Source organism: Cygnus olor, chromosome 2, assembly GCF_009769625.2.
Source record: "Cygnus olor isolate bCygOlo1 chromosome 2, bCygOlo1.pri.v2, whole genome shotgun sequence".
Lineage (NCBI taxonomy): Eukaryota > Metazoa > Chordata > Aves > Anseriformes > Anatidae > Cygnus > Cygnus olor.
In genome coordinates this window covers 26,198,762-26,225,069 of record NC_049170.1, presented here as the reverse complement: position 1 = coordinate 26,225,069, position 26,308 = coordinate 26,198,762, and the positions used below count along the sequence as shown (strand labels likewise).

Sequence of the window (26,308 nt, the reverse complement as noted above, 5' to 3'; positions counted from 1 at the left end):
AATGAGGGTCTGCTGGCCCTGAGGCGGGTCTGCCTTCATTTGCAGAAGCTAAAATAAACAGAAGTCAAAACCAGCCATGTGAGAGAGCATCCATAGGAGCCACAAGAACTGGTGGTGGTGTTTGCTTTCAGAGATTGCATCCGGACCACTGTACATAGCCATCCGTGGATCCATTTTGCAGGCATATTTGGTCTCCTTTCTGAATTAATTTATTCTCTAAAAAAAATAATTTACTGCCAGGCTGTTTGTGCTGAAGATCTGTATGTCTTGATACTAATGCTAATAGAAGCTTTCAAGCATCAGTAGTTACACAGCCACTGTTTACAGTAAGCCCTCCCAGGCCCATTGGGTCTTTGGAATAATTATTACTAAAAAAAAAAAAAAAAGGAGAGGTAACTAAAAGATAACTTTTGGGGCATTAAAATTTGTGCTTTCATCAGTAGGGAGATCAGATCATTCAATCCTAGGTGGAACTGAGTTCTAAAAATCACAGCCACTGAAAAATGAGTCTAGGAGTACAAGTGCATTCATCTCTGCAGTTGGTTACATTTTTCAGATAAGAATATCTTAATGTTTACAGGTGCTGAGTAAGAATTCACATGTTTCTAATATATTAAAGATGAGCATTTTCTATGTTTTGTTTTGTTTTGTTTTTCTCCATGGAAGTGTTTAGAAGACATAACTGGAAATCAGAATAAGTTTTTCTAAAACAAACATCAAAATCCAAGCATATTGCGTGTTCTTGTAAATGTTCTAATACTACTTTTCCAATCTAGGTGAAATAAGCAATGATCCTATAACATTTAATACCAACTTAATGGGTTACCCTGACAGACCTGGATGGCTGCGCTACATACAAAGGACACCCTACAGTGATGGAGTGCTGTACGGTTCACCAACTGTAGAGAATGTGGGCAAACCAACCGTCATTGAGGTACTTGCTTGCAAAAATGCCCCCCAAATTATTTTGGTTTGGAGTATATGTTAAGAATTGTCAGCAGGTATTGGTTCCCACTCTTCTTTTTGAAAAGTTAATTACAATGGAAAAGGAAGATTGTAAGGCAGGGAAGTCACTTGTGACATAAACATTTTCTCTAGTATGTCTTCATAATATTTCAGTTCTGAGCTTTGTAATGTTTTACCCTGATGTTTGGGCCAGACTTTTCCTCTCTGTAAAATATAGCATTCATACAATAAACAGGTTAACTTTTCTTGTTTTTAATTGCATTATTTTTCATCAAGTATTATCTGGTTCATTATGCATATTTATAGACAAATTTTATTTTAATTGGCAGTTTCATTAATTTAATTCTATTCTTGTAATTGTAGCCATGACAGACCCGCTACTTTATTTTTGACAATTAACTACCCAAATGTTTAAAAGCACCAATTATTCAGTGAGCAGCAACTGAAAGGGAAAAAGGATTATTTTCTGTCAGGTATATCATAGCAGAATGAATAAGACGCTGCGCAGCCCACAGTGCTAAGGAAAATCCGCTAATTAACTTGCTCCAGCCATTGCACTTCTTCAGCGGTACATTTGTCCTAAACCCCTGATGAGTTTTCTCTTTAAATTGTATTTGATATAGTTGTTCTTCCTCAGGAATGACGACTCTAAATGTTAAGTTATGCTGTAGATAATTTCATCCATGCTTGATTCATTTTTGATTTCAGCACGACTAATCACATCGGTGGAATTAATTGTGTGCAGAAGTACTTGCAGACTCCATTTAGCTCCATTTGCTCAACTTTCCGTAGAGCAAACCATTACTCAAAATTATATTTTTCTGTATGGCGTGTGCTTTTACTCCGTAGGGTCTATATCAGGACCTACACCGTAAGCATGAGCTCAAGCCTATATTTGAACTAAATCTTGCCTAGCGTATGAGTTACTGTGTTGTGGACCTGTGCTCGCGTGTGGCTTTTGCATTAATTCCACACTACAAGGTGAAGGCAGGTTGCATTTTTTCCGCTTCTAGTGCCATATGAGAGGATTGGTTGTGTGTTCTTAGTCTGAATCTTAACTTTCACCATGTCCTGATGCCTGAGGCGATGCCACAGGTAGGTAAATTAGTTTGAGGAGACCTCGTGATTAGAAGGACCTAGCAACCCAAGCATTGCAGCAGAGTGGTAGTAAGGGAGATTAAGCTCCTTTGAAAGCTGTGCAGACAGCTTGTATTTGAATGAATACTCAGTACAGAGGCAATCTCTACCATTGTTGCTTTTACTAGCTATGGGTGTACAGTCCAGATCAACAACAGTCTGAAGTACAGACTCAAAATGGGCACTTCCATGTTCCTACATAGATCTCGTACCACCAAAGTTAGGTTTTCTAAGTATTAATGGTCAAACTACTGTTGAAACAACTCTGAAAAATTAACAAAACTGAGGAATCGAAAAAATCTAAGGCATTTTCTTGTACTTTTATCACAAAATTGATTAATTAGGTGAGATTTAATTTTGTTGGGCAACCTTTTCCCACTGCTTAAGTGAGTCTGCAGTAGATGTACTTTTGTTTATTTGGTAATCAATCTCACAAATGCTGTGCAGCTCTGCTTGCTGAGGAGCAGCACAGTTTTGTCAACTGCAGTCATGCTCTGCCTCTCCTCTCTCCCTGAAATGAACTGAAGTGTAAACTTAGGGAGAAAGCCTTGTTTTATTTGTTTCATGAAAGATTTATCACCATCCAGGAAATAAAAAGTAGAAAAAACAATACTTCATAATATTGATATCCAGCCTTATTCTGTAATTCTTGTGAGTGAGCACATAATCACAGTTCCATTTCTGAGCAGCATCATGCAGCAACTACTGAGGACTGTATTTGACACCTGCAAGCATATCAGGTGTCTCATACATATAAGATTGGTATCCTTGCATAATTTGATCAGGAGTGTATAAGTTTAATAACAGACATGAAAGTTGCATCTACCTACTGGTTTTCAGTTCCCCTCCACTTACAGATTCCTGGATTTTTTAAAAACTACTCGTGTTAGAGAAATGCTTATGAATCCATTCATGAAGTGAAAATCCCAGTCTCAAAGACTGCAATTGCTGGGTTCCCAATAATTCATTTAAATGTCTCTAGCTAGTTTAGTTCCCTAGGAAGCTAACAATGAATACAGATCTCAGTACTAGGGGAGTGGGGCTTCCAGAGGGTTGTGGGTAGGATGGGAAATGCTACCCCCACATTTTTGCTTACTGTTGTTTCTTTTTTTTAACTCTAGATCACTGCATATAACAGGCGTACCTTTGAGACAGCAAGACGTAATTTGATCATTAATATAATGTCAGCAGAAGGTATGTACAGAAAACAGCTTGTTGAGTTTTGAACTGAATAAACAAACAAAAAAAATCTTTTGAGATCCCATTCTTTTACGATAAAAAGTACTGTAAAATAGTTGTTTGGTCTTCAAGCCAAATGTAGGGGCATAAAGGGGAAGTAAGAGTTTTTCCTCTTTTGTTTCAATTTGTTGTTTTTGTCTAAATTATTTATGTCAGGTAAGACTATCATCCCTTATTCATTAAAAAAAAAGTCTTTGTTTATTGTTTTGGAAGTAATTTGAAATTTATGTCTTTTCAAATGGAGCTTACACAAAGGATTTCACTGTTTTTCTGCATGTTGTTCAGTTTGCTTAATTTTCTTTATGCAAAGAACAACGGTAGGTGCATTTTAAAAGGGCATTCAGCATCACTGTTGAAGGACAAAGAATTCAGCAATAGCACATTACTGTTTAATGAATATAAGGGTTGATTTTTTTTTTAAAGCAGTGGGTAGGAAAAATTGTTAAAATTTCGACACTGGGCCAAATTGCCCAGTGGCATATTGCCACTGGTCTGCTGAAATAAATTGAGCTTCTGAAATATATCCTCAGCAGTAGCAGAGCTAGTATTCCAAAATGGTATCAGAAAGCACCAATATGCATTTTAATGACAGTTTAATGATATTTTAAAATACTTTGTGATTTGTGAAAGAATGAATTACATAATATAGAATATTTCAAGACAGCAAAGATTCAGCTTGCCTTCTGTATCAACCATTTGAAAGGTCTATTTCTTTTGACATCTAAGAACAGTTTCTGTCCAATTATTCAAACACCATATTTCTTTTATATTACTGTATATAACTTGAGTAGCAGAGGTGTAGTGCTACTAGGTATTTTATTTATTTCAGCTATTAGAGACTTTCTACAAACATCACACTAGTAACACACATCCTGCAGTTAAATAAATATATTCTAATTTTCTGGTAGCAAGGTAACAGTTTCGACGCTAATGTTAGCATGAATCTAGTTTTGTCTTTAATGAAGATTTAGGAGCTGAGAATCTTTTCCTTCATTCCTCTCCCCCATATCTTAGTAACTTTATAAATTGCCAATGATTTTCAGCTTAAGTAATAACTGATGGTACTAATCTTTAATTAAACAGACATAATCATGTTAGGCTCAAAGTGGGCTATTTCAAATACAAGATTTTTGGAAATGTTCATCAACCTTAAAGTGGTATTGCATTAATTGTTAAATTATTTGTTATGAAGTCATTGTTTAAGGCAAAACTCTCTCTTCTTCATTACGACTAGATTTTCCTTTACCATATCAAGCGGAGTTCTTCATAAGGAATATGAATGTGGAAGAAATGTTAGCAAGTGAAGTTCTGGGAGACTTTCTTGGAGCAGTGAAAAATGTATGGCAGCCAGAACGCTTGAATGCTATAAACATTACTTCAGCGCTAGACAGGGGAGGGAGAGTTCCACTTCCTATTAATGATATGAAGGAAGGGTAAGCACGTGTCAGTCTGTTATTTTTACTTTACTCTTCTTTTCTTACAGAAAGGCTTAATATTTTTATAGGTTTTCTAGAAACTTTGCAATTACTGTTTTATATTTTGGAAATCCAGATTGGTGTTAGATATGAAACGTTTACTGATATTCCAAACCTCCGTTATAGCATGGGTTTCTTGTGTTTTATACAACAAGTAATTTCTTTATACATTGATTTTACAGTCCAACAAATACTAATAAATTCAATTAGTTACAAAATAGTAGTGAATATACTTATTTTGTAATTCTAGTCTTAATACTGAGAAGTGGTTTGGTATATTTTTGAGTTTTGTAAATTGGGAACTATTAAATACTCAAAAATTTTGAAACAGGGTGTTGTAGAGAGTAAGTTGCAAAGGCACTCAGATTTCTATGAGCATTTAGTGTTTTAACAGTGCCATTTGTAGCTGTAGTCTTAGTGAAATCCCTAGTTATGTGCTTCAGGAGCACTGTGGACAAATCAAAGTTTTAAGCTTGAGCTATCTGGGGAGTTTAGATTACTGACTGTAAACTGCAGAAATCCATAATTTCCAGATGTGATTCATAACCATACACTGTTCTGAAATATTATATTCCATTTATAAACTGATAAGGATCCAGTTTCTTCAATTATACCGACTGTGGTAGTGCTTTTCCCTGACAAAATTAAAGGTGTCTAGTGATTTTATTTTATTTTTTACCTTTTTTAGATATTTTGGGTCAAATAAATATCTAAGAAAGGGCTAGGGTGTCTAAATCCAAGCTGTGTGCAAACAAGATTGTTGTTTCAGAGTCTTTGTTTTGCATCTGGAGTTTCTGAACACATCTAAAGAAGGAGGGTGGCTTACATACTCTGTACTTGCTAGAGCAGTAGGAGTGCCGCTTAATGCAAGTGGCTACATTTCAAACATTTAGTTAGATAATGCCTTAAATAAAAACGGCAATCAGGATGTAATTTCTATTCCAGGATCCACTGATACATTATTATGTAGTGCAGCAGACCATATTTTCCAGCAGAATTCTACATATTTAAATATGAAAATGAATAATATGGTCAGTGGAGCTGCTGTTATTTTATGTACTGTAATGCTAAATGAAGTACTATGTTTATATGCAGCTTTCATTATTCTCCAAATTGTGTTGGTTGTGTTGAATCTTTCAGGAGAAACTGGGGGCTTTATTACTTTCATATTAGTATATAAATATAAGTCCTAAGTAATTTATTTGAAAACATGGGAAGAAATTATTTAAAAATACTATGCTGAGAGGGACTGAAGATTTCCAAAAGATAAAATTGTACTTTTTAATACAATTTTCATAAGTAGTATTGATTTATTTACATGAGGAACCTACACTTGGAAGTCTGGGACTTTACAGAAATTGACAACTCTAACGGTAAGCAAACATTTGCATTATGCTGCAAAACAAAGTAAGTTGTAATAAGTAGCTAGAAAAATCTGTTTGGTTTCAGTCTGCTATTCCTATGCTTAGATAAAGCATACCATCAAGAAAAAATGTAAAAAGAATATATTTTAGCCTTTAAAACATGGCTGACTGTTACTGTGAACAAGAATAGTCTTTGGAAGAGTACGTCATTGTCCTTTGGGTATTTGTGAGAGGTATTCTGACAGTCTGTCACTCATCTCTTTCTACAGTGTGTACGTTATGGTTGGTGCAGATGTTCCATTCTCTTCATGCTTACGGGAAGTGGAAAACCCACAAAATCAGCTGAGATGCAGTCAAGAAATGGAGCCTTTAATAACATGTGATAAAAAATTTCGTACTCAATTCCATATCGATTGGTGTAAAATCTCTCTGGTGAGTTATTTTATTGTTGCATAAAAATGATGCTTGTGGAAGTACGATATTTCATTCTAGTCATTATTTAGGTAAGAGTTTTGCCAGCCTGGCCAGACAATTGTGCCGAATTCCACTTCCTTGTGACCAATTTACATTGTTCTCCATTTAGCAGCCACTCTTAAGACTGTGAAAGGATTTTGCTCTGTGGACTGAACTCTGTTAGAATACAGCAACAGTGAAACCACAATATTAATTTTTCCTAATTGTGGTTTATATAAATGGCAAAAGAACTATAGGGCTTACAGAGCTAAAAGTAAAGACAACTATTTAGGTAGATGTAGTTAGTTCAGTGCGCTAATCGTGCTAGTTACATCTGCTTTCCTAAAATGTGTATATAGATTTGTTTTCTCAAATATTGAGTCTACAGCACTGAGTAGTTAATTTTTGGAAATACTTTTTAACAGCATAGAAATACTATTTGTATAAAACATATTTCATGTTAAAAGGGAAACAGAAAATAGTGTTGGCTAGTGAAATCAAAATAAGTATGGTCAGGAAACATGACCTAGATGAAACTGTTCATGGGCCTAGTGGAGAACTGGTTGGATAGCCACAATCACATCAGGATTACTAGTAATTCCCTGCCGTTCTTCCTTAATATGGCAGATGATGGAATGTGCTTATTACATTAGGTTTGCAGGCCCCATAAAACTGAAAGGCACTGTGCATGTGCATAGATGGACAAGATAGAATTCGGAAAGATCTTGATGAACTCGAGAAGTAGCCTGAGCAAACAGGATGAATTTCAAAAGGAGAAGCAGAGGAATAGTGCAATAATGCAAGAATAACCAACTGTACAAATGCAGAACGAAGAGCAACTGCTTAGGACTGCTCCAGAAAAAAGGTCTGTCAGTAGCAGTGGCTCACAAACTAATCATGAAGTAGCATTGTCATGCTGTTTTGAGAAAGGCAGAGGTCACCCTGGGATGTGTAAAAGGAACAGACTCCCTAATAGAAGCATAATTTTCTACAGCAGTCAATTTCACAACCTTCTTGAACTTGGCACTTGGCACTTGTTTTGGCAGCGTGCCGCAGTAACTGAATTTAAACAGGCTTAGGGGTGTTTACTGCTGCCAATAGTATTGTTCCTGGCTGCTGCATCAAAGAGAAAATGGAGCCAAGCTTCCCTCTATCTGATCATAGTCAGCTTTTCACAAGGCAAGACAAGGGGTAGGAAGTCCCCCGAGATCTGTGTACTGGGAGGGAGTTGAGCTCCGTTTCTCATAACTGCAACCTAAACCTAAATCCTATTCCTCCCTCATTACGAAGTGACATTGGCAGTTAACACATGCATCAAAGAGTGTATTTAAGTTTGTGGGTCCCAAATTCTGCAAAGATGGGCAACTTAATACATTCCTCTTAACGCTGCTGTCTGATAGCTTGTTCTCGTTCCCTGTGTGGGCTCCTGCCCACATCAGTAGGTACGCAAATCTTTTTTATGCATCAGCTTAGGGCTTGAGGTTCCACTAACCAACCAGGTGGACCTGGAATACCTCATGTGAAATATACTACAGAATTTAATAAGTAGAGAATACGTAAATTATTTTTTGTCTGTCTTGCACTTAGAAAATACATATGTATACACTTGAAACTCAAACAAGCGTTCTTTCTAGCATTCCATGAAAAACTTTTCATCCACTGCACAAGTTTTAATGCACTTTTTTGTGAATTAAATTGCAAATTGTAAAGACATGACCAAAAGTGAAGTGTGTAGGCAAATACAGTTTATTTTCAAATATCTAACTGAAGATAACAAGAAAAGAACCACAAAATGGAGAGATCATGGAACAGGCAGTCAATTAATTGCAATATGAAATTCAGCGCCTACAAAGTTCGTATTTCTAGGAACTTTAGATACAGACATTAAAAATATGTATTTGTGGCAAGGAATGCAGTCTTCTGAAATTCAGTTGAATTAGGAGGTAGAAAAACCTTTGAACTCTGGGTATGATCAACTAAATACTCATCTGATCATGGCACACTTCCTGCATTTGGTGGAAGGGGATGGCCTAGAGCTGCTCAGTCCTCAGCAGCTCAGTTGTTGCCTCTTGCTGTTTTAACACTCGATTTTAAAACTCATGTAGGACACTAGAGGAGGAAAGTAACACTCTTCACCTCTACCACCTTCATACAAGAGAGGGCAGTATTGTTATTTAGGAAGACTAGAAAGAAGTCAATTTATTCATCACAAATCAGCTTTGCTGTTAAAAAAAAAAACAAAAAAAAACCACTGAACTTCTACTCAAATACTATTTGTTTGCAATATTCCAAAAAATAATCTGTAAAACAAAACAAAACAAAAAACAAGAAAAACCCAACAGTATCTCTGGTAGGCACAAAGTAAAATAACAATATGATAAAGTAATATTAGAAACTAGTATATAGATAATATATAATATATAGAAAGTTTTGACAAAATGTAAGATTTTATTGTTTAAAAAAAGTGACTGGACAAAAATGTATTGAATTTGTCAAATATTATTGTGTAATATAGGCTCTTTTCTGCGTTTTCATTGATTAAGTACTTCCTGGTTTTACATTCTCTTACTTTGTTATGTAATTGTCTTTTTTTTCTTTCTTTTTTTTTTTTCCCCTGGTTGTCAGGTTGACAATACGAAGCAAGTTTCCACCTTTCAGGAAGTGATTCGCGGAGAGGGGATATTACCTGATGGTGGAGAATACAAGCCACCTTCTGATACACTGAAAAGCAGAGACTATTACTCGGATTTCCTAATTACACTGGCAGTGCCCTCGGCAATAGCACTGGTGCTTTTTCTAATTCTTGCCTATATCATGTGCTGCCGACGGGAAGGAGTGTGAGTACTTTAACACACTAATTAGTAATTGTAGACTTTTCTGATATTTTAATGCATAGAAGACTATTTGTTAGAAGAATTCCATTCACTTCATTAAAAGAATAAATAAAACATGCCAAAAGACATCTGTTTTGAAATATCAAACTATTTGTCATCTAATCACATACAGTAATTTCCAAGAAAATGGATATAGGGACTTCAATTATTCTAGTTGAAAGGGTTAAAAATCTCCACATAAACCTGAAATTTCTCGCCCCCAAACAAATAAAATACTAATAAAGGATCATTGGTTCAGTACTATTAAGTAATTTCTGAAATGCTAACTTTTATAAAACAAATCTGGTTGAGGATGTGAACTGAATTTAGACATATTATAGCAGAGGTAACCATAAACAGAAAGCAGCAAGTAACGTAATTTCTGCCATTTCTTACACAAACTACAATTTCATTTTGTCACAGAATTTATTTTAGCCAGAAGCTTGTTCTTTAACTTGCATTTTCATTTCTACGTGTGTGTGTCCGTGTGTCTGTCATCAGTACCACATCTCTGTACGTGCGTTCATCAAGGCCTTGCCATAAACCCAGTTGCAAATGCTGCCAAGTTGCATTTAGCAGTAACATTGTCAGCATTTCTATATCATGTACTATTTTCACCATCAGATAGACTTAATGTTCCAACTATCAATGCTATTATTTAATTCATAAATTTTGTTTTGTTTTTAGGGAAAAGAGAAACATGCAAACACCAGAGTAAGTGTCTTCTTTCCTGTTATTTTTCTTTTATCATTTAATTTCCATTTTCAGTAGCTTGTCATGCTTCATACATGTGTGTCATAATCTTCTTTCATTCTCTCTAATCCATGGTTTAATTCATAAATGTGAAAGCTGCTTTTAAATCAGAGTCTTGGCGAGGATAAAAGATCAGAATAAAAAGGGTTTGAAATTAACAACTGTCAGTTCTGTAAATAAATTAGTCTGTAATAAATTAGTTCTGTCAAGAATAAATATCTTAAAATGTAATTTATTCTCCTGATTAGTGGACCTCCCAGTCTGTATCGTCAAAGCAGTGGACAGGAGAAGGAATATCCTGGAAGGTGTCCATTGGTTACAGCATAGAGTGTATTAAAATTAATTTTCTTTGAAGTTTTTTGGATGTACCACATGAATCAGGAGTTACCAAAAGTTTTATTTGAACTGCAGCAAATAAATGGAATATTAGCAGTAAATTGCACAGCATTGGATCCTATGCAAAATACTTCTCCCGACAGCAAAATCTAGTGGAATAATTACCGCCTTCAAAATTAAATAAATCCATTATTTATTAAATTAACTATGGAAAGGTTTGCTGTAATTGCTGCACTATTGAGTCTGTAGCATGCATTAGTCCTTGTATTTTTATGAAAAATAATAACTGTAAAAGTCTCTCAGTTTAGATAGAGCGCTTAAAATACATATTTACTATTTTATTTCCTTTTTGACCTAGCATCCAGTTGGTCCACCACAGCGCTATACAGAAATCAACTAAAGAGCTTCGCGACATGTCTAAAAACAGGGAGATAGCGTGGCCTCTTTCAACTCTGCCTGTGTTTCACCCAGTTACTGGCGAGATTGTTCCACCCCTTCACACAGACAACTACGACAATACTAGTATGCCACTGATGCAAACACAACAGTAAGTATTTCAATTTATTTTTTTAAATACTTATTAAGTTACACAATTTAACTCTGGACACCAGCGCTTGTCATCTGGAATGTGTTTGTTGTGGGGGTACCAGTAATGACTCTGTAGTTCAGGATTGCTCTGACGTATGCATTTCAAGCAGAAATAAAGGCCCACTGTGATAAAATTACATGACTGGATTCCAGGCTGCAAGCTTGGCAAGAAGCTTTGTACGGAACAACTACATTTCTGCATATTTTGGAGAAAAACTACTTTTGACAGACAAATCGGTTAGAACTGTTCCTTTTTAGAAACCCTGTTTCTTAGTATGTGTCTTTGGAGTTCTGTGATAAAAACAACATCGACCCAGTAAAATCCAAACTTTTTTAGTATTTAGTCATGTACCTGTCACGGATGGTTTGTGTTTGAAATGTTAACATTGCACAGAAGAGCATTTTCCGTTATGCTGATAATAAATACGGACTTACCAATGAAAATGTAATCTCGGCCATCTCCACTGTTACCAAGACAGAAACCAGAAAAATAGTCATTTTTATTTCTTAAAGTTCATATATCAAAAACTTTATGAAACTATGGAGACAAAGTCATCTAATGGTTTCATATTTTCCAAGCCAAACAGGTAGGCAGTGCTGCAGAAAAGAGACGTTTCTGGAAGGGTTTGGCTGAGTTGTCAGTAGTTGAGCAGATCTGAGAAAACGGCCTTAGACATGACTGGCATTATCACTCAATGACATGGCACGACACCAGCTCAAGTCGGTAGCTCCTCAGCTGATGGGCCTGTGTGAGAGAGCAACCGTGATGATACTGGTCCAGTGCCAGCACTAAATTGGCCCCAATTTGGACATGGTTGCCCCGTGTTCCCTTCATAATGCAGATATGTGCTAAGTATTTTCTTCTCCCTGTCCCAAAACTAAGTCCTACAGAAAAATTCTTCAGGAAGTATAGCTGTATAAATGATCCCTTGTACAACTGTTGTGCTATTTTACAGTTTCTTCTTCTATTCACAATAGCAATTTTTAAAATAAAGCCAAAAGTTACGGTAAAAGAAATGAGGACCTGTGAGCGAGTATGAATTTATGCCAAACGTACAGGGAAGTTTAAGAGATGATACCGGATCAAAATGATACTTCCAGATGGTGTTTTCCTTCTTTACTTCACACACCTGGGCCATAACACTGTAAACACTTTGTGTGTATTTGCCTTTACTCAGCTGATTAATTCCAAAGAAAGCCAACCTTGTGAATATATATGTATTTTTTTAATGGGGGTGCTAGAGCCTGTACCAAAGGCTTTCTGAACTTGTACATACAGTTCTTAGCCACTTCACCTTCATTCCAACCCCCAATTCCTTTCTGTAAAAGCACCCTTAATATCTGGTACCTGTTAAAAGAGACACTTAAGCAGGGCATAAAAACATAACTTTGCTTTGATAAGTGAACTGGTCAGATGTGTAAGACTAGCAGAACACCCATTCATTCTGCAGTCAGTAATTAACTTGCAAAGACGGTCACCTTTTTTATATTCATCACTTACAAAAACTGAACTTCGCATAACATCAGAAGCCTGTTGTTACCTCTGGTCTTTCACCAAGTTTGAGCCTTTGAGCCCAGTTGACAAGTGAAATCACAGGAACTACTCCTTAAAACTAACTTTTTTATTGACTTAGCTGACTTTTGACAACTACATTTGCATAGCAAAAATTGATATTATTGCTTCATAAGCAAAACCCCACAAATTTTAGCTAGATCTATTAAACTTTTATGCATAACATACTTCAGAATTTGTATGGAAGTGTTAAAGTTATTGAATTGCTTTTTTGTAGGAACCTGCCACATCAGACTCAGATTCCACAGCAGCAGAGTGCAGGTCAGTACTGAAAAATACTGTGACTATTAATTGACTGGTGGGCAACCAAAACACATACAGTCCATGTACAGTGGAAACCATTTTCAAAAATAATGAAGTATGAAAAGATTGTCATTCCCGATGTTTTTATATACATCATTGGAAATTTTGGTATAGGATCGATTGAACAAGTAGGAGGAATGCTACATTAGGACTCAACATGTGACACTGGAATCTGCTACAGCTAAGTTGGAAAACTCCTCATATAAATCATTTTCCACTACAGCAGGAAACTACAGCCAGATCCCCAAACGCAGTTACACTGCTCAGATTCTCTAAAGCTTAATACAAAATCAACATTTCTAATTCCCGCCAATACCAGTTAAGCTCTGAAGAAGGAGCTTTTCCTATGCTGTTAACATAAGCAGTGGCTATTGGGGAATTTGTGGTGAGACAAATATCCATGCTGCTGGTTTCCAGTGTCTTAGTCATCACTTTTGCATCATTTTCACAAATGCTAATGTGTGCTGACTGAGGTTGTGAATGACTTCCCTAAGGCTGATTGTTCACTTAGTTATCTGATAGCATATGGGAACTGAGAAGGATATGGTCTTAGCCATGTAGGAAAGGGAATTAGGATCTTACAAGGAAAATGTAAAGGCCAAAGTATAATTTTTGAATATTCAAAGAGGTATTTAGGCAAAACTGTAGATACTTGGGTATTGAACACAATATGTAAATCACAGCTCTGAAAGGAAGCTATGTTTTAAGTTAGGAGTTATATAAGCAATTCTTCATTTTCATTCAAAATCCTTCTTCTTCATTACTGCTTTCGGGGATTAAAGGAGAATTTCGTATGACAACATTTCAAAGATTTGAGGCAAGTATTTAGTAGATGCTTCTGCACACGTTTGGTTTTTTGCTTAAATCTGGAAGTTAAAAACATTAAAAAAAAAAAACAGAAACTTACTGCTGTTCTACTAGCTTTGCCACTTGTGTGCTTTATTCTACCTATATTGGAAATGGTGGATGACCCTGGAGGTACCCATCTGAAGCCTCCAGCACAGGTTTGGCTTGAAATTTAGCATATTCTCAATGATCAAAGGCGTTTGGAAGGCAAAATAAAAACGTCACGCAGTCCAGCATTTCTGGTACGACTGTTTAGCTATAAGAATGCCAGTCTGTCTTGCAGGAAAAAGATGCAAAATCTCTTGGTAGTACTGTGTATGCTGATGGCAGTGAGAAACTTTAAAAGAGGTATGATATGTAAGCTACCATGGGGTTGTAACCTGCAAATCATGCTGAAGAACTGCCCAAAAATAGATGTTAAAAATCCTCCTGTGTATGTGTTTTCTAAAGGACATTATTTTGGAATTTTTTGGAATTTTTGGATTTTTTGGAAATCACTCTTAGCTCTTCCTAAACAGAAGGCAGATTTTAAAATATATTAAACCAAAAAATTCTCTTAATTGTGAATTGCTTCACAGGTTCCAAAATATTCGTGTCATGGTTACTTGGCTTTGAACAGCATTTCAGGCAAAGGCTAGTTATGTCAGTTACCTTTTGTCGTGTCTGGACGAGCTAAATAGAGCTGCTCCTCTGTATTCAGCACAGACACCGCCTGTGACAAGCTCTCAGAAGTGGAAGGGGAGGGTGGAAGGGGACAGACGTTTCCTTGGATTTTCTTAGTGTACAATGACACGTTCCTTTGTAACGCAGATGTACAGATGACTGCGAGCGAGCGCTTTCATGACATGAGAGCATATGCCCATAGCAATTTGTCTTCTAAATGGAAACCTCTGACTTGTACTGTCAGGTTAGACTTGCAGATAAAAGTTAGACATAAAGTAAAACTCAGGTGTTCCTAAAACTCTGAGCAGCATCAGTGCAAACCTAGCAATCAGTTTTATTGGTCTGTTCAAATAAGACATTTACAGAACTAAAACACTGAAGGTAAAACAAACAAACAAACAAAAAACTATAGAACTAGACAGTTTGATTTTCTTCCTTTCCTATGGAGACTTCCCAATGATACATTCAGACTGCTAACATACTAGCAGTCGCCAGTATGAATAAGAGGCTATTTCTATTTCAAACCTTCAGTCAACCATACTCAGTATTTAATTTCAAGAGCAGAGGGTGTCTAATAATCAAAATCCTATTTGGGAACTATTTGAAACCCCAAAGAAACAATAGATCTTTCTTACCTTACATAAAAATGCAGCAACTGGACTTAATTGCTAGCATAATGCTCAACCATTTCACAGTTAAAACATAACCAGTAAGGAATTGTACGAAAGGTGGCAACTCACATCTGAGTTATCTTAGCATAAGCATCTTTACTCCTGAAAACTGCTACTGAACTCCTGTATGAAAAGGTTTATTAAGTTTTATTTTTATAATTGTTTCTGTTATAGATTGGCAAAATCCATGGTCACTCTCTTAAGGTGGTTAGATGAACAGTGTAGGATTTTCTTATGATAGAAAAGACTAAGTAGTGCGTGTATGCTACATACAGCATTTTCCATTTTGACTTTCACAGTCTCCCCATGAAATGATCCAAAGTAGAAAAATGAATTAATTCCCAGTTAAACCATCTTCTTCCATGTCTCTCCTTTCCCAAAAGGAAACAAGCAGAGCTTTTTTTGCCTGTGCTGTCTTCTGGTTCAGGTTGTACTTGTACCATTTTTTTTTTCTGTTGATAATTCTAATGTGCTTGTTGATAAGGGACTAATAAATTGTATTTACAAACTGTGCTACCAGTTGATAGTTCAATATTGTTGAAGCATCACCTGCAATTGATGGATTATATAAATTCTTATCTATTTACAGGTAAATGGTATTCCTGAGGAAAGAAAATTAACAGAAGCAATGAATTTGTAATCAGAGAAAGCAGGAATTGTCTTATTTCCTTACCTGTTCTGATTGATGCATGAGTTTTCCTGGTGTATATTGTGCATGCCCACAGTATTAAGCTGATTTCAGTGCCAGAGAGTACAATCACTTCCATGTAACTAATGTACTGTATCTTTTTGTACTTTGGACATTTTGGACAATTTGTAAACACTGATAACTTTTTATATTTGTTACATTAAGAAAATAATCTTTCAAATGTATGTATTAATAAATATCAAACTTTTTTCTGTCTCATGATCTGTCCTGAAGGTTTTAACAGGGAAATCAAAACTTCAAACTAAGCAACAGATTCAAAGGATTTTAGAGTCTGTTGTATGGGATGATATAACTTGCCTTACAGTTGCACACAGAAAGTGTTGTATTGGCATGAAAGCTGGTGCAATATGATGCTCAGAAATAGTATTCCACATCTATTAGGCATTAATTTTGTAGAGTTGATCAAAATATAATGAGCAAAGTTATTTTTGAAAGAAACAAACACAAAACCTAAACTATTCATGTTGAAAATGGGCCTTGTTGCTTTACCAGACATTTAATGTATTTGACGACTTGCAAGCAATAAAATTTAAAATCTGTCCATTCATTCATCTGATTATTTTAGAAAAATTCATCTGAATTGCGGTTCCTTATTTTTCACTAGATGGTGGTAGTTTAGCTCAAGTGGCTTTTTTACATTTAAGTTTTTCTGATGATTCTCGAAATCCTCAAAGACAGCGTGACGTAGGACTTAAGGGTCTCCAGCTGTCAGAGCCCACACCAACAGTTTTTGACGTTTTACCTTAAAGCATCACTGTTTTAAGCTGACACTTGTGCTCTGTGTATTTTTTTCTGTAATGTTTTCTCTTTCAGAAGCTGTACAGTCAGCGGGACATTGCCTTTTAAGCACAAAGCTGCTTCTGCTTTAAAATTGCTGTATGCTGGCTACGTTTCTGTAGCTGGGGTTTCCCAGGTCTCTGCTAAGAGAAATTCTGCCTAATTTAGGAATTCAAGGCTGGCCTAAGAAGAGACGTTAAAATTGAGTTACTACACTGTTTGTATAAAGGCCATTTTTTTGTATAAAGACCATAAAGACACATTTTGTACAAGTGTAACAATTGCAGCAAAGTATGTACCGAGTGCTCAGGCTGGATGACCACATCCAATTTGCATTGCAAACAGGACAAACCCAACTTTTTGTTTATACCTGTATGTTGCCTAACCTCAAAGGTCCTATTTTGCAAGGCTGCCCTGAAGGCCGAGCATAAAACCAACCACTAAGTCAGTTTCTGAAAGAGCTGAAATAAAGAGCAACTCGTACTTACTTTCCAAGCGGCATGCATCACACCTAGCTCATTCAGATTGTACCAAGGAAGAGGTTTCATTAGGCTCCTTAAACAACATTCTGATTTTCCAAAAGCTTTGCATGACTATCAATGAGAAGTAAATTAGAAAACCAGCTAATGAACACTGAGATGGATGTTAAATTAAAAAAAATATTTTTTCTTTTTTGCCAAGTTGTAAAAATTTTGAGTAAAATCAGCATTTGGGTTTCGACTGCTAATTTCAAATGTGTGCTCTGAAACAGAAATGAATGGAATGGATTTTAAAGTGATTTATAGGTGACTAAATTTTGTAAATAGTACTGGTTTTGGATCACGACAATTTCTGATAACTTCAGGATGATGTGACAATCAATTAAATACCGACTGAGCCACTCCCATCTTATTTGTACTAAGATATAGGAGTGCCAAGGTATCGAAGGAAATTTCTTAAGCTGCTATGTATGTGCATAAAGGATCAGTTTGTACCAGCAGGTGCTCCGTGTATTCTGAAAGGACTCTAATGATGTAGGTGACGGATATTAAGCACACCTGAAACTATTTTATGCTTGAAAGCATCAGTCATTTGAGGTAAGTTTAATAATAAATTATTTATTTTTACTTATTAAAATAATTACCACAGAAGCATAGATTTATAAAGCTGGCTAAAGACACTTAAACACTTAACAGTTAAAGAACTAGAAATAGTTAAAACTGGTGACAGAGTGATACGGTCACGGCCTCCTTCAGCAATGTACAGTGACGGTGTGAACTGGTATTGTAATGAGACTGTTGCAACCACATGAAGTAGAAAGCAGTACGGCTGTCTTTGTAAATATACAGAATGTCAAATCTAATAAATAGGAAGAACATTAGTGATGGTGTTGCCTGTTTATTACAAGACGGTCCCTGGACACCTCTTTGTTACGGCAGTAGTGGGTACCGACAGTCGTAGTAGGTGGTACGCGACTCAAGATCAAAGAAAGGGCCCTGACTGTGCAGGCACGGAGCTTCTGTTGTGATGGAAAAGAGGGGAAGAGTATTTGCCCTTGTTAGACATAATAGCCCCACACCTCCTTGTGGACCTCTCCTCCTCAGGGAGAGGAGCTCATGCTCTGAAGCCCCCCCTTCTATTAGCTACTTCGTGTGGGACCTGAGTAGGTAAACTCAAAAGCTAAATTCCTTAACACAAAGGAATTTGCTGTCACCATACTGAAGAGAAGTCACGCCAGTTCCTCTTCTTTCACAGAAAATCGGCCACAGTGCTTCAGGCTTTTAACTGGCAGGGAAGATTTCTACATCTCCCCTTTGGGTTACCTCCCCCAGACTCCAGGGGGATTTGGGACAAAGGACCAGAAGGCAGCCGAGGGCTGTTTCAACCCCACTGTTAGACTTGTGACAAGTGGACGGTCTGACTTACTGCAAAAGGATCTTTCTTCCTGCACTGCACCTGAAATTATTTGGGATACGCAAGTGATTACCTTGCCTTAGTCTGCAGTAACAGTACCCAGAACATCACCTTGGAGTAATTCTGCAATACGAATCGGTAGCTTACACCAGGCAGGATAGTGAACTGCAGCCCAGCTAGAGTCAGGCAATAAGTAGTTTTTACTTCATCGATGCCGCTCCCATTACAAAAATAAGCATCCACGGCACATTTATTTAATGTTTAAATTACTTCATACTTTTACATAACCTGAAAATATATTTATCCCACATACAGTAAACAAGTGCATTATTTCAAACATTAAAAATAAATCTCTTAACCAAATCTGTACAACAGATAAATAAAATTATATCTACAATACTTAACTTGTGAAGAACAAAACAAAAATTATCCCCTCAAACTCACATTTCGCCATTACCCTAATACTGGCATAGATGGTTACGGATCCTATGTACCAGTGTTGACCTATATCATTTCTTTCAGTATCCAGTAATATACTTATCAAGGAGGATAACTTTCCAAACATTGGAAATAATGTACCAAAGAACAAACAGCTCAGTATTTTCCCAACAGCTTCAAAACATCTGGCAGACTTAGTAAAACTGCTGAATTTGGGGGAAGTTATTTCATTTTTTTTATGATGAATAATCATTTGTAAAAAGAAATTATTCTCTTTACCAAAATCAAATTTGAAGCCATTCTTTCACTTTTTTTTTTTTTAAACTGCCATTGGTATCTCTTTTTTCCATGATTCAACTGGGACAACATCAAAAACATACAGTATCACTTAGGATTCTTACTGCTTATAATCACACATAATTGCACATATGCTGGGATAACAATACTGTAGTCGTGTTTTTGACTGCTAAAAAGTAACCAGAAGAACATAATGTAAAAGAAACGAGGTCAAACTATTACTTGAACAAAAACCACAATTAGGGGGAAATTACCATAACTTCACCAAGTGGAACTTAAATTCCAGCTCGTCACTTCCACAGATTTTCCTTTTCATGCCAAAGACTGGGTTCAGAGTTCAAATTGTGGTAATGAAGAACAGCACTGCTGAAAAGGATGGGGAAAAACGTTCCTCCAACAGCTTCAATCTCATTCGATTTGTAATTTTGACACCGAACCATCTACACGCAACAGGATGTCCGCTCAATCCCTCTTCCCTCATGGTACCAACAGATTGACTCCCATCCTTTTAAATGAAAACGTTATCACAAGACAGAATATGGCACCAGTTTCCTAATCAGACCTGGTTCAAGGTCACTGATGGCCTAGAAAGGTTCAAAGAAAGATTCAAAAGATCACTGTTCTCCCATTTCCTTAAGATCTGATGAAGTGGATATGATGGATTTTGTCTGACTGGAAAAGGATGGAATTTCTCCAGAATTTTCCAATATTCAGCTGAGAAAATTACTCATCTGGTTGTCCACTGGGACTGCACAGAAAGAACTGCACACAGGCAAAGAACTTCAGGGAAAAAAAAAATCAAATATTTTCTCTATATATTTAACAAGAGTTTCAACCTCAAAATTCACCATATTTCCTGGAAATGTCTTAAAAACACCTATTATGTAAACCTGTATATAATCTTAAGTCACTGAATTGGTGATGACTTTTTATTTCCACGTATAAAGGGTTTCATGTAACATATTCTATCTCCACCTAAAACAGTCCCTCCTGAACAAGTTACTGCTTTGTTTAGGAAAATGCCCTGGTTTACCAGAGAAGTAACCTCATGCTTCACATCAGCTAACGGTGCCCATTAACTAAGGATGGCAGCTTTGCTCTCCTCTTGCTCCTTGATGAGAATGCCTAGAGCGTGCGTTACGTACATGCAGCCCTCTAGCAGTAGCCACTCTTCATTCGGTTGACCCAAGGTGTGGATAATTCCATGATAGGCGCGTGATGCTGCTGTACCATTTCACTTCATGTCTTTTGTCACGTTTAAACAGATATGTAAACAGAAACATATATCCAGTAGAAAAAGACTCGCTTTCACATGCAATTCTGTACAGTGCATTCTTGTTTCTTGGATTCTTTGAGAATGCTATTTTCACACAAAATATGTACATTTCCACTATTTACATCTTCCACACTTCATGTCAATGTCTTCCTGTACTTCCAGCTGAGAACTTCTGTTCAGGCAGATGCAAAGTAAACCTGAAGAAAAGTTTTCAAGAACCTTTTCAAGTTAATGCCTTGACTGATCTTGCATTGCTGAGAAGAGGAGGAGTCCAGAAAAGAATCCAGCTATGCATAGCAACCTTTTCAGCAGAGTGGAGTTATCTTTAGGAACCACAATCTGTGCTAGATCGTTAGTGATCTGAGAAATTTCATGTGCCACACACACAAATATAAAAGTGCTGACAATAACATTAAACATCGGATATCCAGGAATGAGCACCAAGATCCCCTTTGTGTCTGCTGCCAGCCAAATGTGGTATTGGCAGATGAACAGCTGCAAGAAAAAATAAAGTGTTTAAAACTACTTATATATAAAATTTTTTGCTTATATGAAGAACACATATTACTATTGCATCAAGTGACACGATGTACTTCTGCTCAAGTCAGACAAATTATGTACTTTCAGGAGCTGTATTCCACAGGTCTTTGCTATAAGCCTCCTCAGATGAGGCCCAGCAACTGAGCTAGCAGACTGTTTGCTTGTTACAGCGCACAGCAAAACAGGTTTGCTGAGCTCTTACCTGAATAAGGCATAAGGAAGCATCATTTATATTGTATGAGGACAGATCAGGAATATGCCTGCGCTCAGCTAGTGCTGCGGGACTTACTCACGTACCCTCAAACAAAAGGCAATGCTTTAACTGCTGGTGAACGTGGAAGCCCCTGGAGTTGATGAGCATCTTAAAGTTCACCATTAATCAGCATGGTGAAAACAAGACCCTTAAAAAAAAATAAATGTAATCTCGTGCTACACATACACTGTATTACGGAGTTTCTCCTATAAGCTATTTCTTCATGTAAATTAATTTTCCTTTAAAAAATAAATTATAAGATTACAGTAAAATTAATAAAGAGCAAATAAAATGGAAAGCAAGATAATTCCTACTGTTTCACAATACTCACTCAATGGAAGAAGAAAACTTGCACTAAGAAGCATTTTGCTTGTAAAGATATATTTCTTTATTAATACAGCAAAGCTTTCTAAGGCAAACTTGTTTATAAGTGGGCTTATACTAGACAATATAATTAATGCTGATTCTTCAAATGACTTAGAATGTATCTTCCAATCGCATACAAGCCACAGCTTACCTCAGCATTAAGCCCCAACTCTCACAGCCTTAAAGTCCCCCCCAAAACAGCATAAGAGATAAGATCGATACTCTGAGACTGCTATTTCAGCTGGGATTTCTTAGTGTGGATGGAAGTTACAACACTAAAACAGGTCAAGTAGGATTAAATAAAGCCATACATGTATTTGGTACTTATCTTAATACCGCAATTTGCATAACAAAACATCTTTACATTCCTAAGCTGAAATTCTTTGCGGTTCTTATCATCCTACTTACCTCTAGAGAAATTTTGCCAAACCAGGCAAAGAATGAGCTATATACAGATCGCACATATCCAGGAATGTTCCTGATGAGGATGAAAGCTAAAATCTTAAGAAAAGAAAGGAAAAAAAAAAAAGGAAGAAAAAGAGTGACTGTGGGTGACAAGTAGGTCACACACAAAAAAAATTATTCGTTTTAACCAAACTAAAAGTGCATCATAAAAATATTAAATTCTCTTTCAAGTCTAACGTATAAATAGTTTATACTTGAAGTCAGTCTGAAAATTGCAAGTCTATTACACTGCAATAGCATAGCAAGTTATGTTTACAGCTTCAGTAGAGTCATGACAAAGATAGCCACAAATATACGTTAACCTTCTGTTTTTGAAGACAAAGTGTAGAAAAGATGTTGAGATGGGCATATTAACACTAAAATACTGAAGTCACACGTGCTGCCCCTCAACTGGACAAGCTACAAGTTAAAAAAAAAAAGAAACAGAGGGAACAGGATCAAACAGCTGGGGCTAGGTAGGACAGGAAAGACAGTAAGAGGAAAATTTAACTTAAAACCATACACATGCCCCTGCGGCCCACCTCTTCTGTCTAGAAGTAACCACAGGGCTCGCTTAGTACACTAACACTGCCCAAACTGTAACGCTCCCCTACAGCTCCCTCCTTTTACCACTGCTGTGCAATTAGCCAGAAGTTGGTTTTGGCCTTGAATTGTGTATGAACGTACACTAATGACATCAAGGTTAATCAAAAGCATAATCACAGGATGCAATTTCAGTAATAAAACACTGAGAAACAGCGAGCAGTGCAGTTAAATCCTTTTTCATTTTCAGACATGAAGATGAAACCAATCATCTGACATTCCACACTAAAGCAAAGATATTATATTTAAAAACAATTAAAAACCAAACACTCTAGATTGGTCACTGTAAGGAAAAGGAATATAATTACCTGCACCACAGAAACAGAAGGATGCAGTTCATTGCACTCCGTTTTGTTTTTACAGCTACTAGCCCAAATGGAGTAGGTCTAGAAGACGACAAAAATCAGTCTGGGTAACAATTGTATGTAACATTTACAAATGAACCAACAGATAAGCTGTTGAAAAAAAACCAGGAGTTGATTTTTAAAATCAAGCATTTCCTAAACAAGAACTTCAGAAAGCGGATTCTGTGTGGATTTACAAACTTGATTGTAATAGTTAAATTTGTAAATAGTTAAACTAGATACATACCATAAAGGATACAATTGAAATAAATAATAAAACATTTGAAACTCTGTTGGAGAAAAGTGCATCTCCCTTTCCTTCTGAAATCATCTGACGTTTCTGCAATGCCAGATAAATAAAAGCGAACAGCATCCCATGAAAAACCACCTGTGAAAGACAATGCAGTGAGTATTTCATGGCTTTTACACGTACTTCAGATAAAAACTTTTTCAACAGAAATGCTACCGTAGAGTCTATTTGTAATACCAAAGCCTAAGCTCCTTTCCTTTCCCAGATTTACTGAAACTAACAAAAAAGGCTTCCTACACTAGAGTGCTCTAAGCTGCATTTTTAACTCAGCTCAAAAACTAAAATGAAGTATTCCTACTAATGCTTCCCAGAGCGTTAAAGACATGAAATTTCAAGACAATGAAATCTCAAGCAGCTTTCAAGTACCTACTATCCTCTCTGTAACCTACGCCAGCATCAAAAAGGGTTTACTTTGGGGAAAAAGCATGTTGCTCTGGCTTTCTCCAAGCTGGCAGGTGAAACATTTTCACAAAGCACTGCGAGTCTCACAGACACAATTCTTCAGCAGTGTTTCATGATGCTATGCCAAGTTCTCATTAGCTACCAAAATGATGCTGTTCCAGGCCCACGCACGGTTAGTCTTCAGTATTAATTTGGGACTTCCTCTTTAGCAGCATCACAGAATACACACTGCTTACAGCCAACAGAGCTCCACGTCCAAAACGCTGCAGTGAGTGCACCACGAACTCCACAAATTTGTTACTGAAGACCATCAGATGGAGAAGCATGCACGTGATCCAGTTAAGGATAAGGTTAGCAGATAAAGGCTCTCATCTTAGACATTCTGCTTACCTTTCCAAGAAAGGAAAAAAACAAAAACAATTTCTCCCTGTTGTTCTATCCTCAACATTGTAGTGTCAATAATGGGGAAAAAAAAGCACTTTGCCACTGTAAAAGCATTTAAAACTATGTGCAATAGTCTGGTTTTGGCATCAAGATCCCAATTTTAACAAAAGTATCGTAAAAGTTACCTTAAAAGAAATACATGTTTAATTGATACAACTTTCAAAAAGCATTAAGAAAGCTACCAAAACAATTTGTTTTGTATTTCAAGAGCCTGAAGTGCTGCTGGCAGTACATTTTCATAGCGAAATTTCTGGTGAAAGACAAAAAAAAAAAGATCACATTTATTTTAAGTAACTAAGCAGGATCCAGCAGCACGTACGTCAACGTCTATCTTTAAAGCAAGGCTTTGACAGCCATTTGCAGAATTAAGATGGATGTGGATTAATCATGAAATGAACAATCCACTGTGACAGACTCTTGCTTTCTCTAGAGGAAGGGAAAACAACCACCCCCCACCCTCCAAACTAAAAAAAAAACAAACAAAAAAACAAAAAAACCACTTAAAAGTACAGTATAGAAATGCAAATGTTACATACATAGCGATCTAACTTCCACCTAAACCACCATTCGTAGACATTCCCATTCAGTTCAAAACACTTGGACAGTGGCCAAAAAGAAAACATCTTCTCAAATGCACCCTGTAATTAACAACAACAAAAACATTGCAAAAGCATTAACATTAATGTCAACCACGTTTACTACATTTAAATCAATTAGCTGTCTTTTGATATTATGTCATCCCAGTTTCAACAGTATAAATCATCTGACCTTGAAGCTAAGTGGCATCACCAAATTAACTGGCTTCCTCAGAAACATCCCCTACCCCTGCCAAAAGCCAAAAAAACAAACCCACGAAACCAAAAATACTTCAGATGAAAAAGGTTTTCTTTTTTTTTTTTTTTTTTGTTTTCCCATAAAGGTGGGCACTTCTTTCATTTTGTTCTGCAGGCTTAAAGGAAGAGATCCACCTATGTGTTGGGAGAAAAAATGCATATTCTACAGGAGACTATACTTCAACAGGTGTAAAAACAACAGCAGATTAAAAAACACACAAAAGGCACTGTAAATTACAGAGTGACAAACTCTGCCCTTACGTCTCTCATTTTTACTTACAGTATGCAGTAAATTGATAATTTAGCACGAGAACCAGTCTTTTGATAAAGTATCAAAGCCAACAGCAGGTCTCTAAGAGACAGATGTCGGTATTGCCATATGCTATCTGATTCAAATCCCAGTAACTTTAGATACAGCACATTCGAAAACACAAAACAAGAAACATACCCCAAACAAACAAAACCCATACACCTCCATATTTATTACACTTGTAGCAATATACCAAAAACATGTCGAGCATTACAAAGAAATGAGTTAGACGCTTTTTTTTTTTCCAGCAACCACACCAATTCAAAACCAAAAACAGGTTCAACTTTTCCTATTTATTTTATAGAAGCAACTACTCAAGTCATGAGTGCACTAAAAAGCAGCTAATATTGTTCATCAACAAGGATGTGAATAGTACAAGTTTACAAACCTGAGAATATGACAGAAAATATATACAGGCCAGTAAACAAATCAGTTTAAGCAGTAATCCGAAATGCCATAAGCAGTTCCCTGAAGAAAAAATAAATTAATCAGTATATGGTCATCAATTTTTCCACTAGCAAAAACAATGAATATTTATACGTATTTAATAATAATTGCCAACTATTAGCGTAGCCATGCTCAGTAATAGATGCATTCATAAATAAACATTCAAATCCTACCAATATTTTACCACTAACTATATATTTATACTTTACATTTTACTTTAAGCAATTAAAATAAACATTTATAGCAATTACCAGCCTGTTAATCCTAAACTAAGCCTCATATCTAAAAACAAGGACAACACAAATACAGAATCAGAATGTCAGCGTTCAAACAAAAACACTGTTTTAAAGCCTCTGCCTTCACAAACATTTCACACAGGTAC

The 26,308-nt window shown here is 36.4% G+C and overlaps 2 protein-coding genes across 7 annotated transcripts in view; one reads left to right on the top strand and one right to left on the bottom strand.

The window, feature by feature from the left end:
* The window catches only part of SGCE (sarcoglycan epsilon), a 28,847-nt gene extending 12,700 nt beyond the window's left edge, over nt 1-16,147 (top strand). For 3 of the 5 annotated variants that reach the window (XM_040549609.1, XM_040549613.1, XM_040549608.1), the window contains 9 exons: nt 777-934; nt 3,225-3,297; nt 4,577-4,775; nt 6,451-6,613; nt 9,260-9,471; nt 10,195-10,221; nt 10,955-11,143; nt 12,975-13,018; nt 13,843-15,843. In XM_040549609.1, the coding sequence (XP_040405543.1) occupies nt 777-934; nt 3,225-3,297; nt 4,577-4,775; nt 6,451-6,613; nt 9,260-9,471; nt 10,195-10,221; nt 10,955-11,143; nt 12,975-13,018; nt 13,843-13,889 (1,112 nt within the window). In that variant the 3' untranslated portion in view covers nt 13,890-15,843. Of the gene's footprint in view, nt 1-776; nt 935-3,224; nt 3,298-4,576; nt 4,776-6,450; nt 6,614-9,259; nt 9,472-10,194; nt 10,222-10,954; nt 11,144-12,974; nt 13,019-13,842 lie in introns of all 5 variants that reach the window. The other 2 variants (XM_040549612.1, XM_040549611.1) reach the window with 1 other exon arrangement.
* A 2,721-nt stretch (nt 16,148-18,868) lies between these two features.
* CASD1 (CAS1 domain containing 1) overlaps nt 18,869-26,308 on the bottom strand; it is a 33,230-nt gene continuing 25,790 nt past the window's right edge. For both annotated transcript variants that reach the window (XM_040549606.1, XM_040549607.1), the window contains 6 exons: nt 25,868-25,947; nt 24,873-24,974; nt 23,428-23,568; nt 23,145-23,222; nt 22,198-22,290; nt 18,869-21,125 (listed from right to left, as the gene is read on the bottom strand). In XM_040549606.1, coding sequence (XP_040405540.1) covers nt 20,859-21,125; nt 22,198-22,290; nt 23,145-23,222; nt 23,428-23,568; nt 24,873-24,974; nt 25,868-25,947 — 761 coding nt within the window. In that variant the 3' untranslated portion in view covers nt 18,869-20,858. The remainder of the gene's footprint in view (nt 21,126-22,197; nt 22,291-23,144; nt 23,223-23,427; nt 23,569-24,872; nt 24,975-25,867; nt 25,948-26,308) is intronic.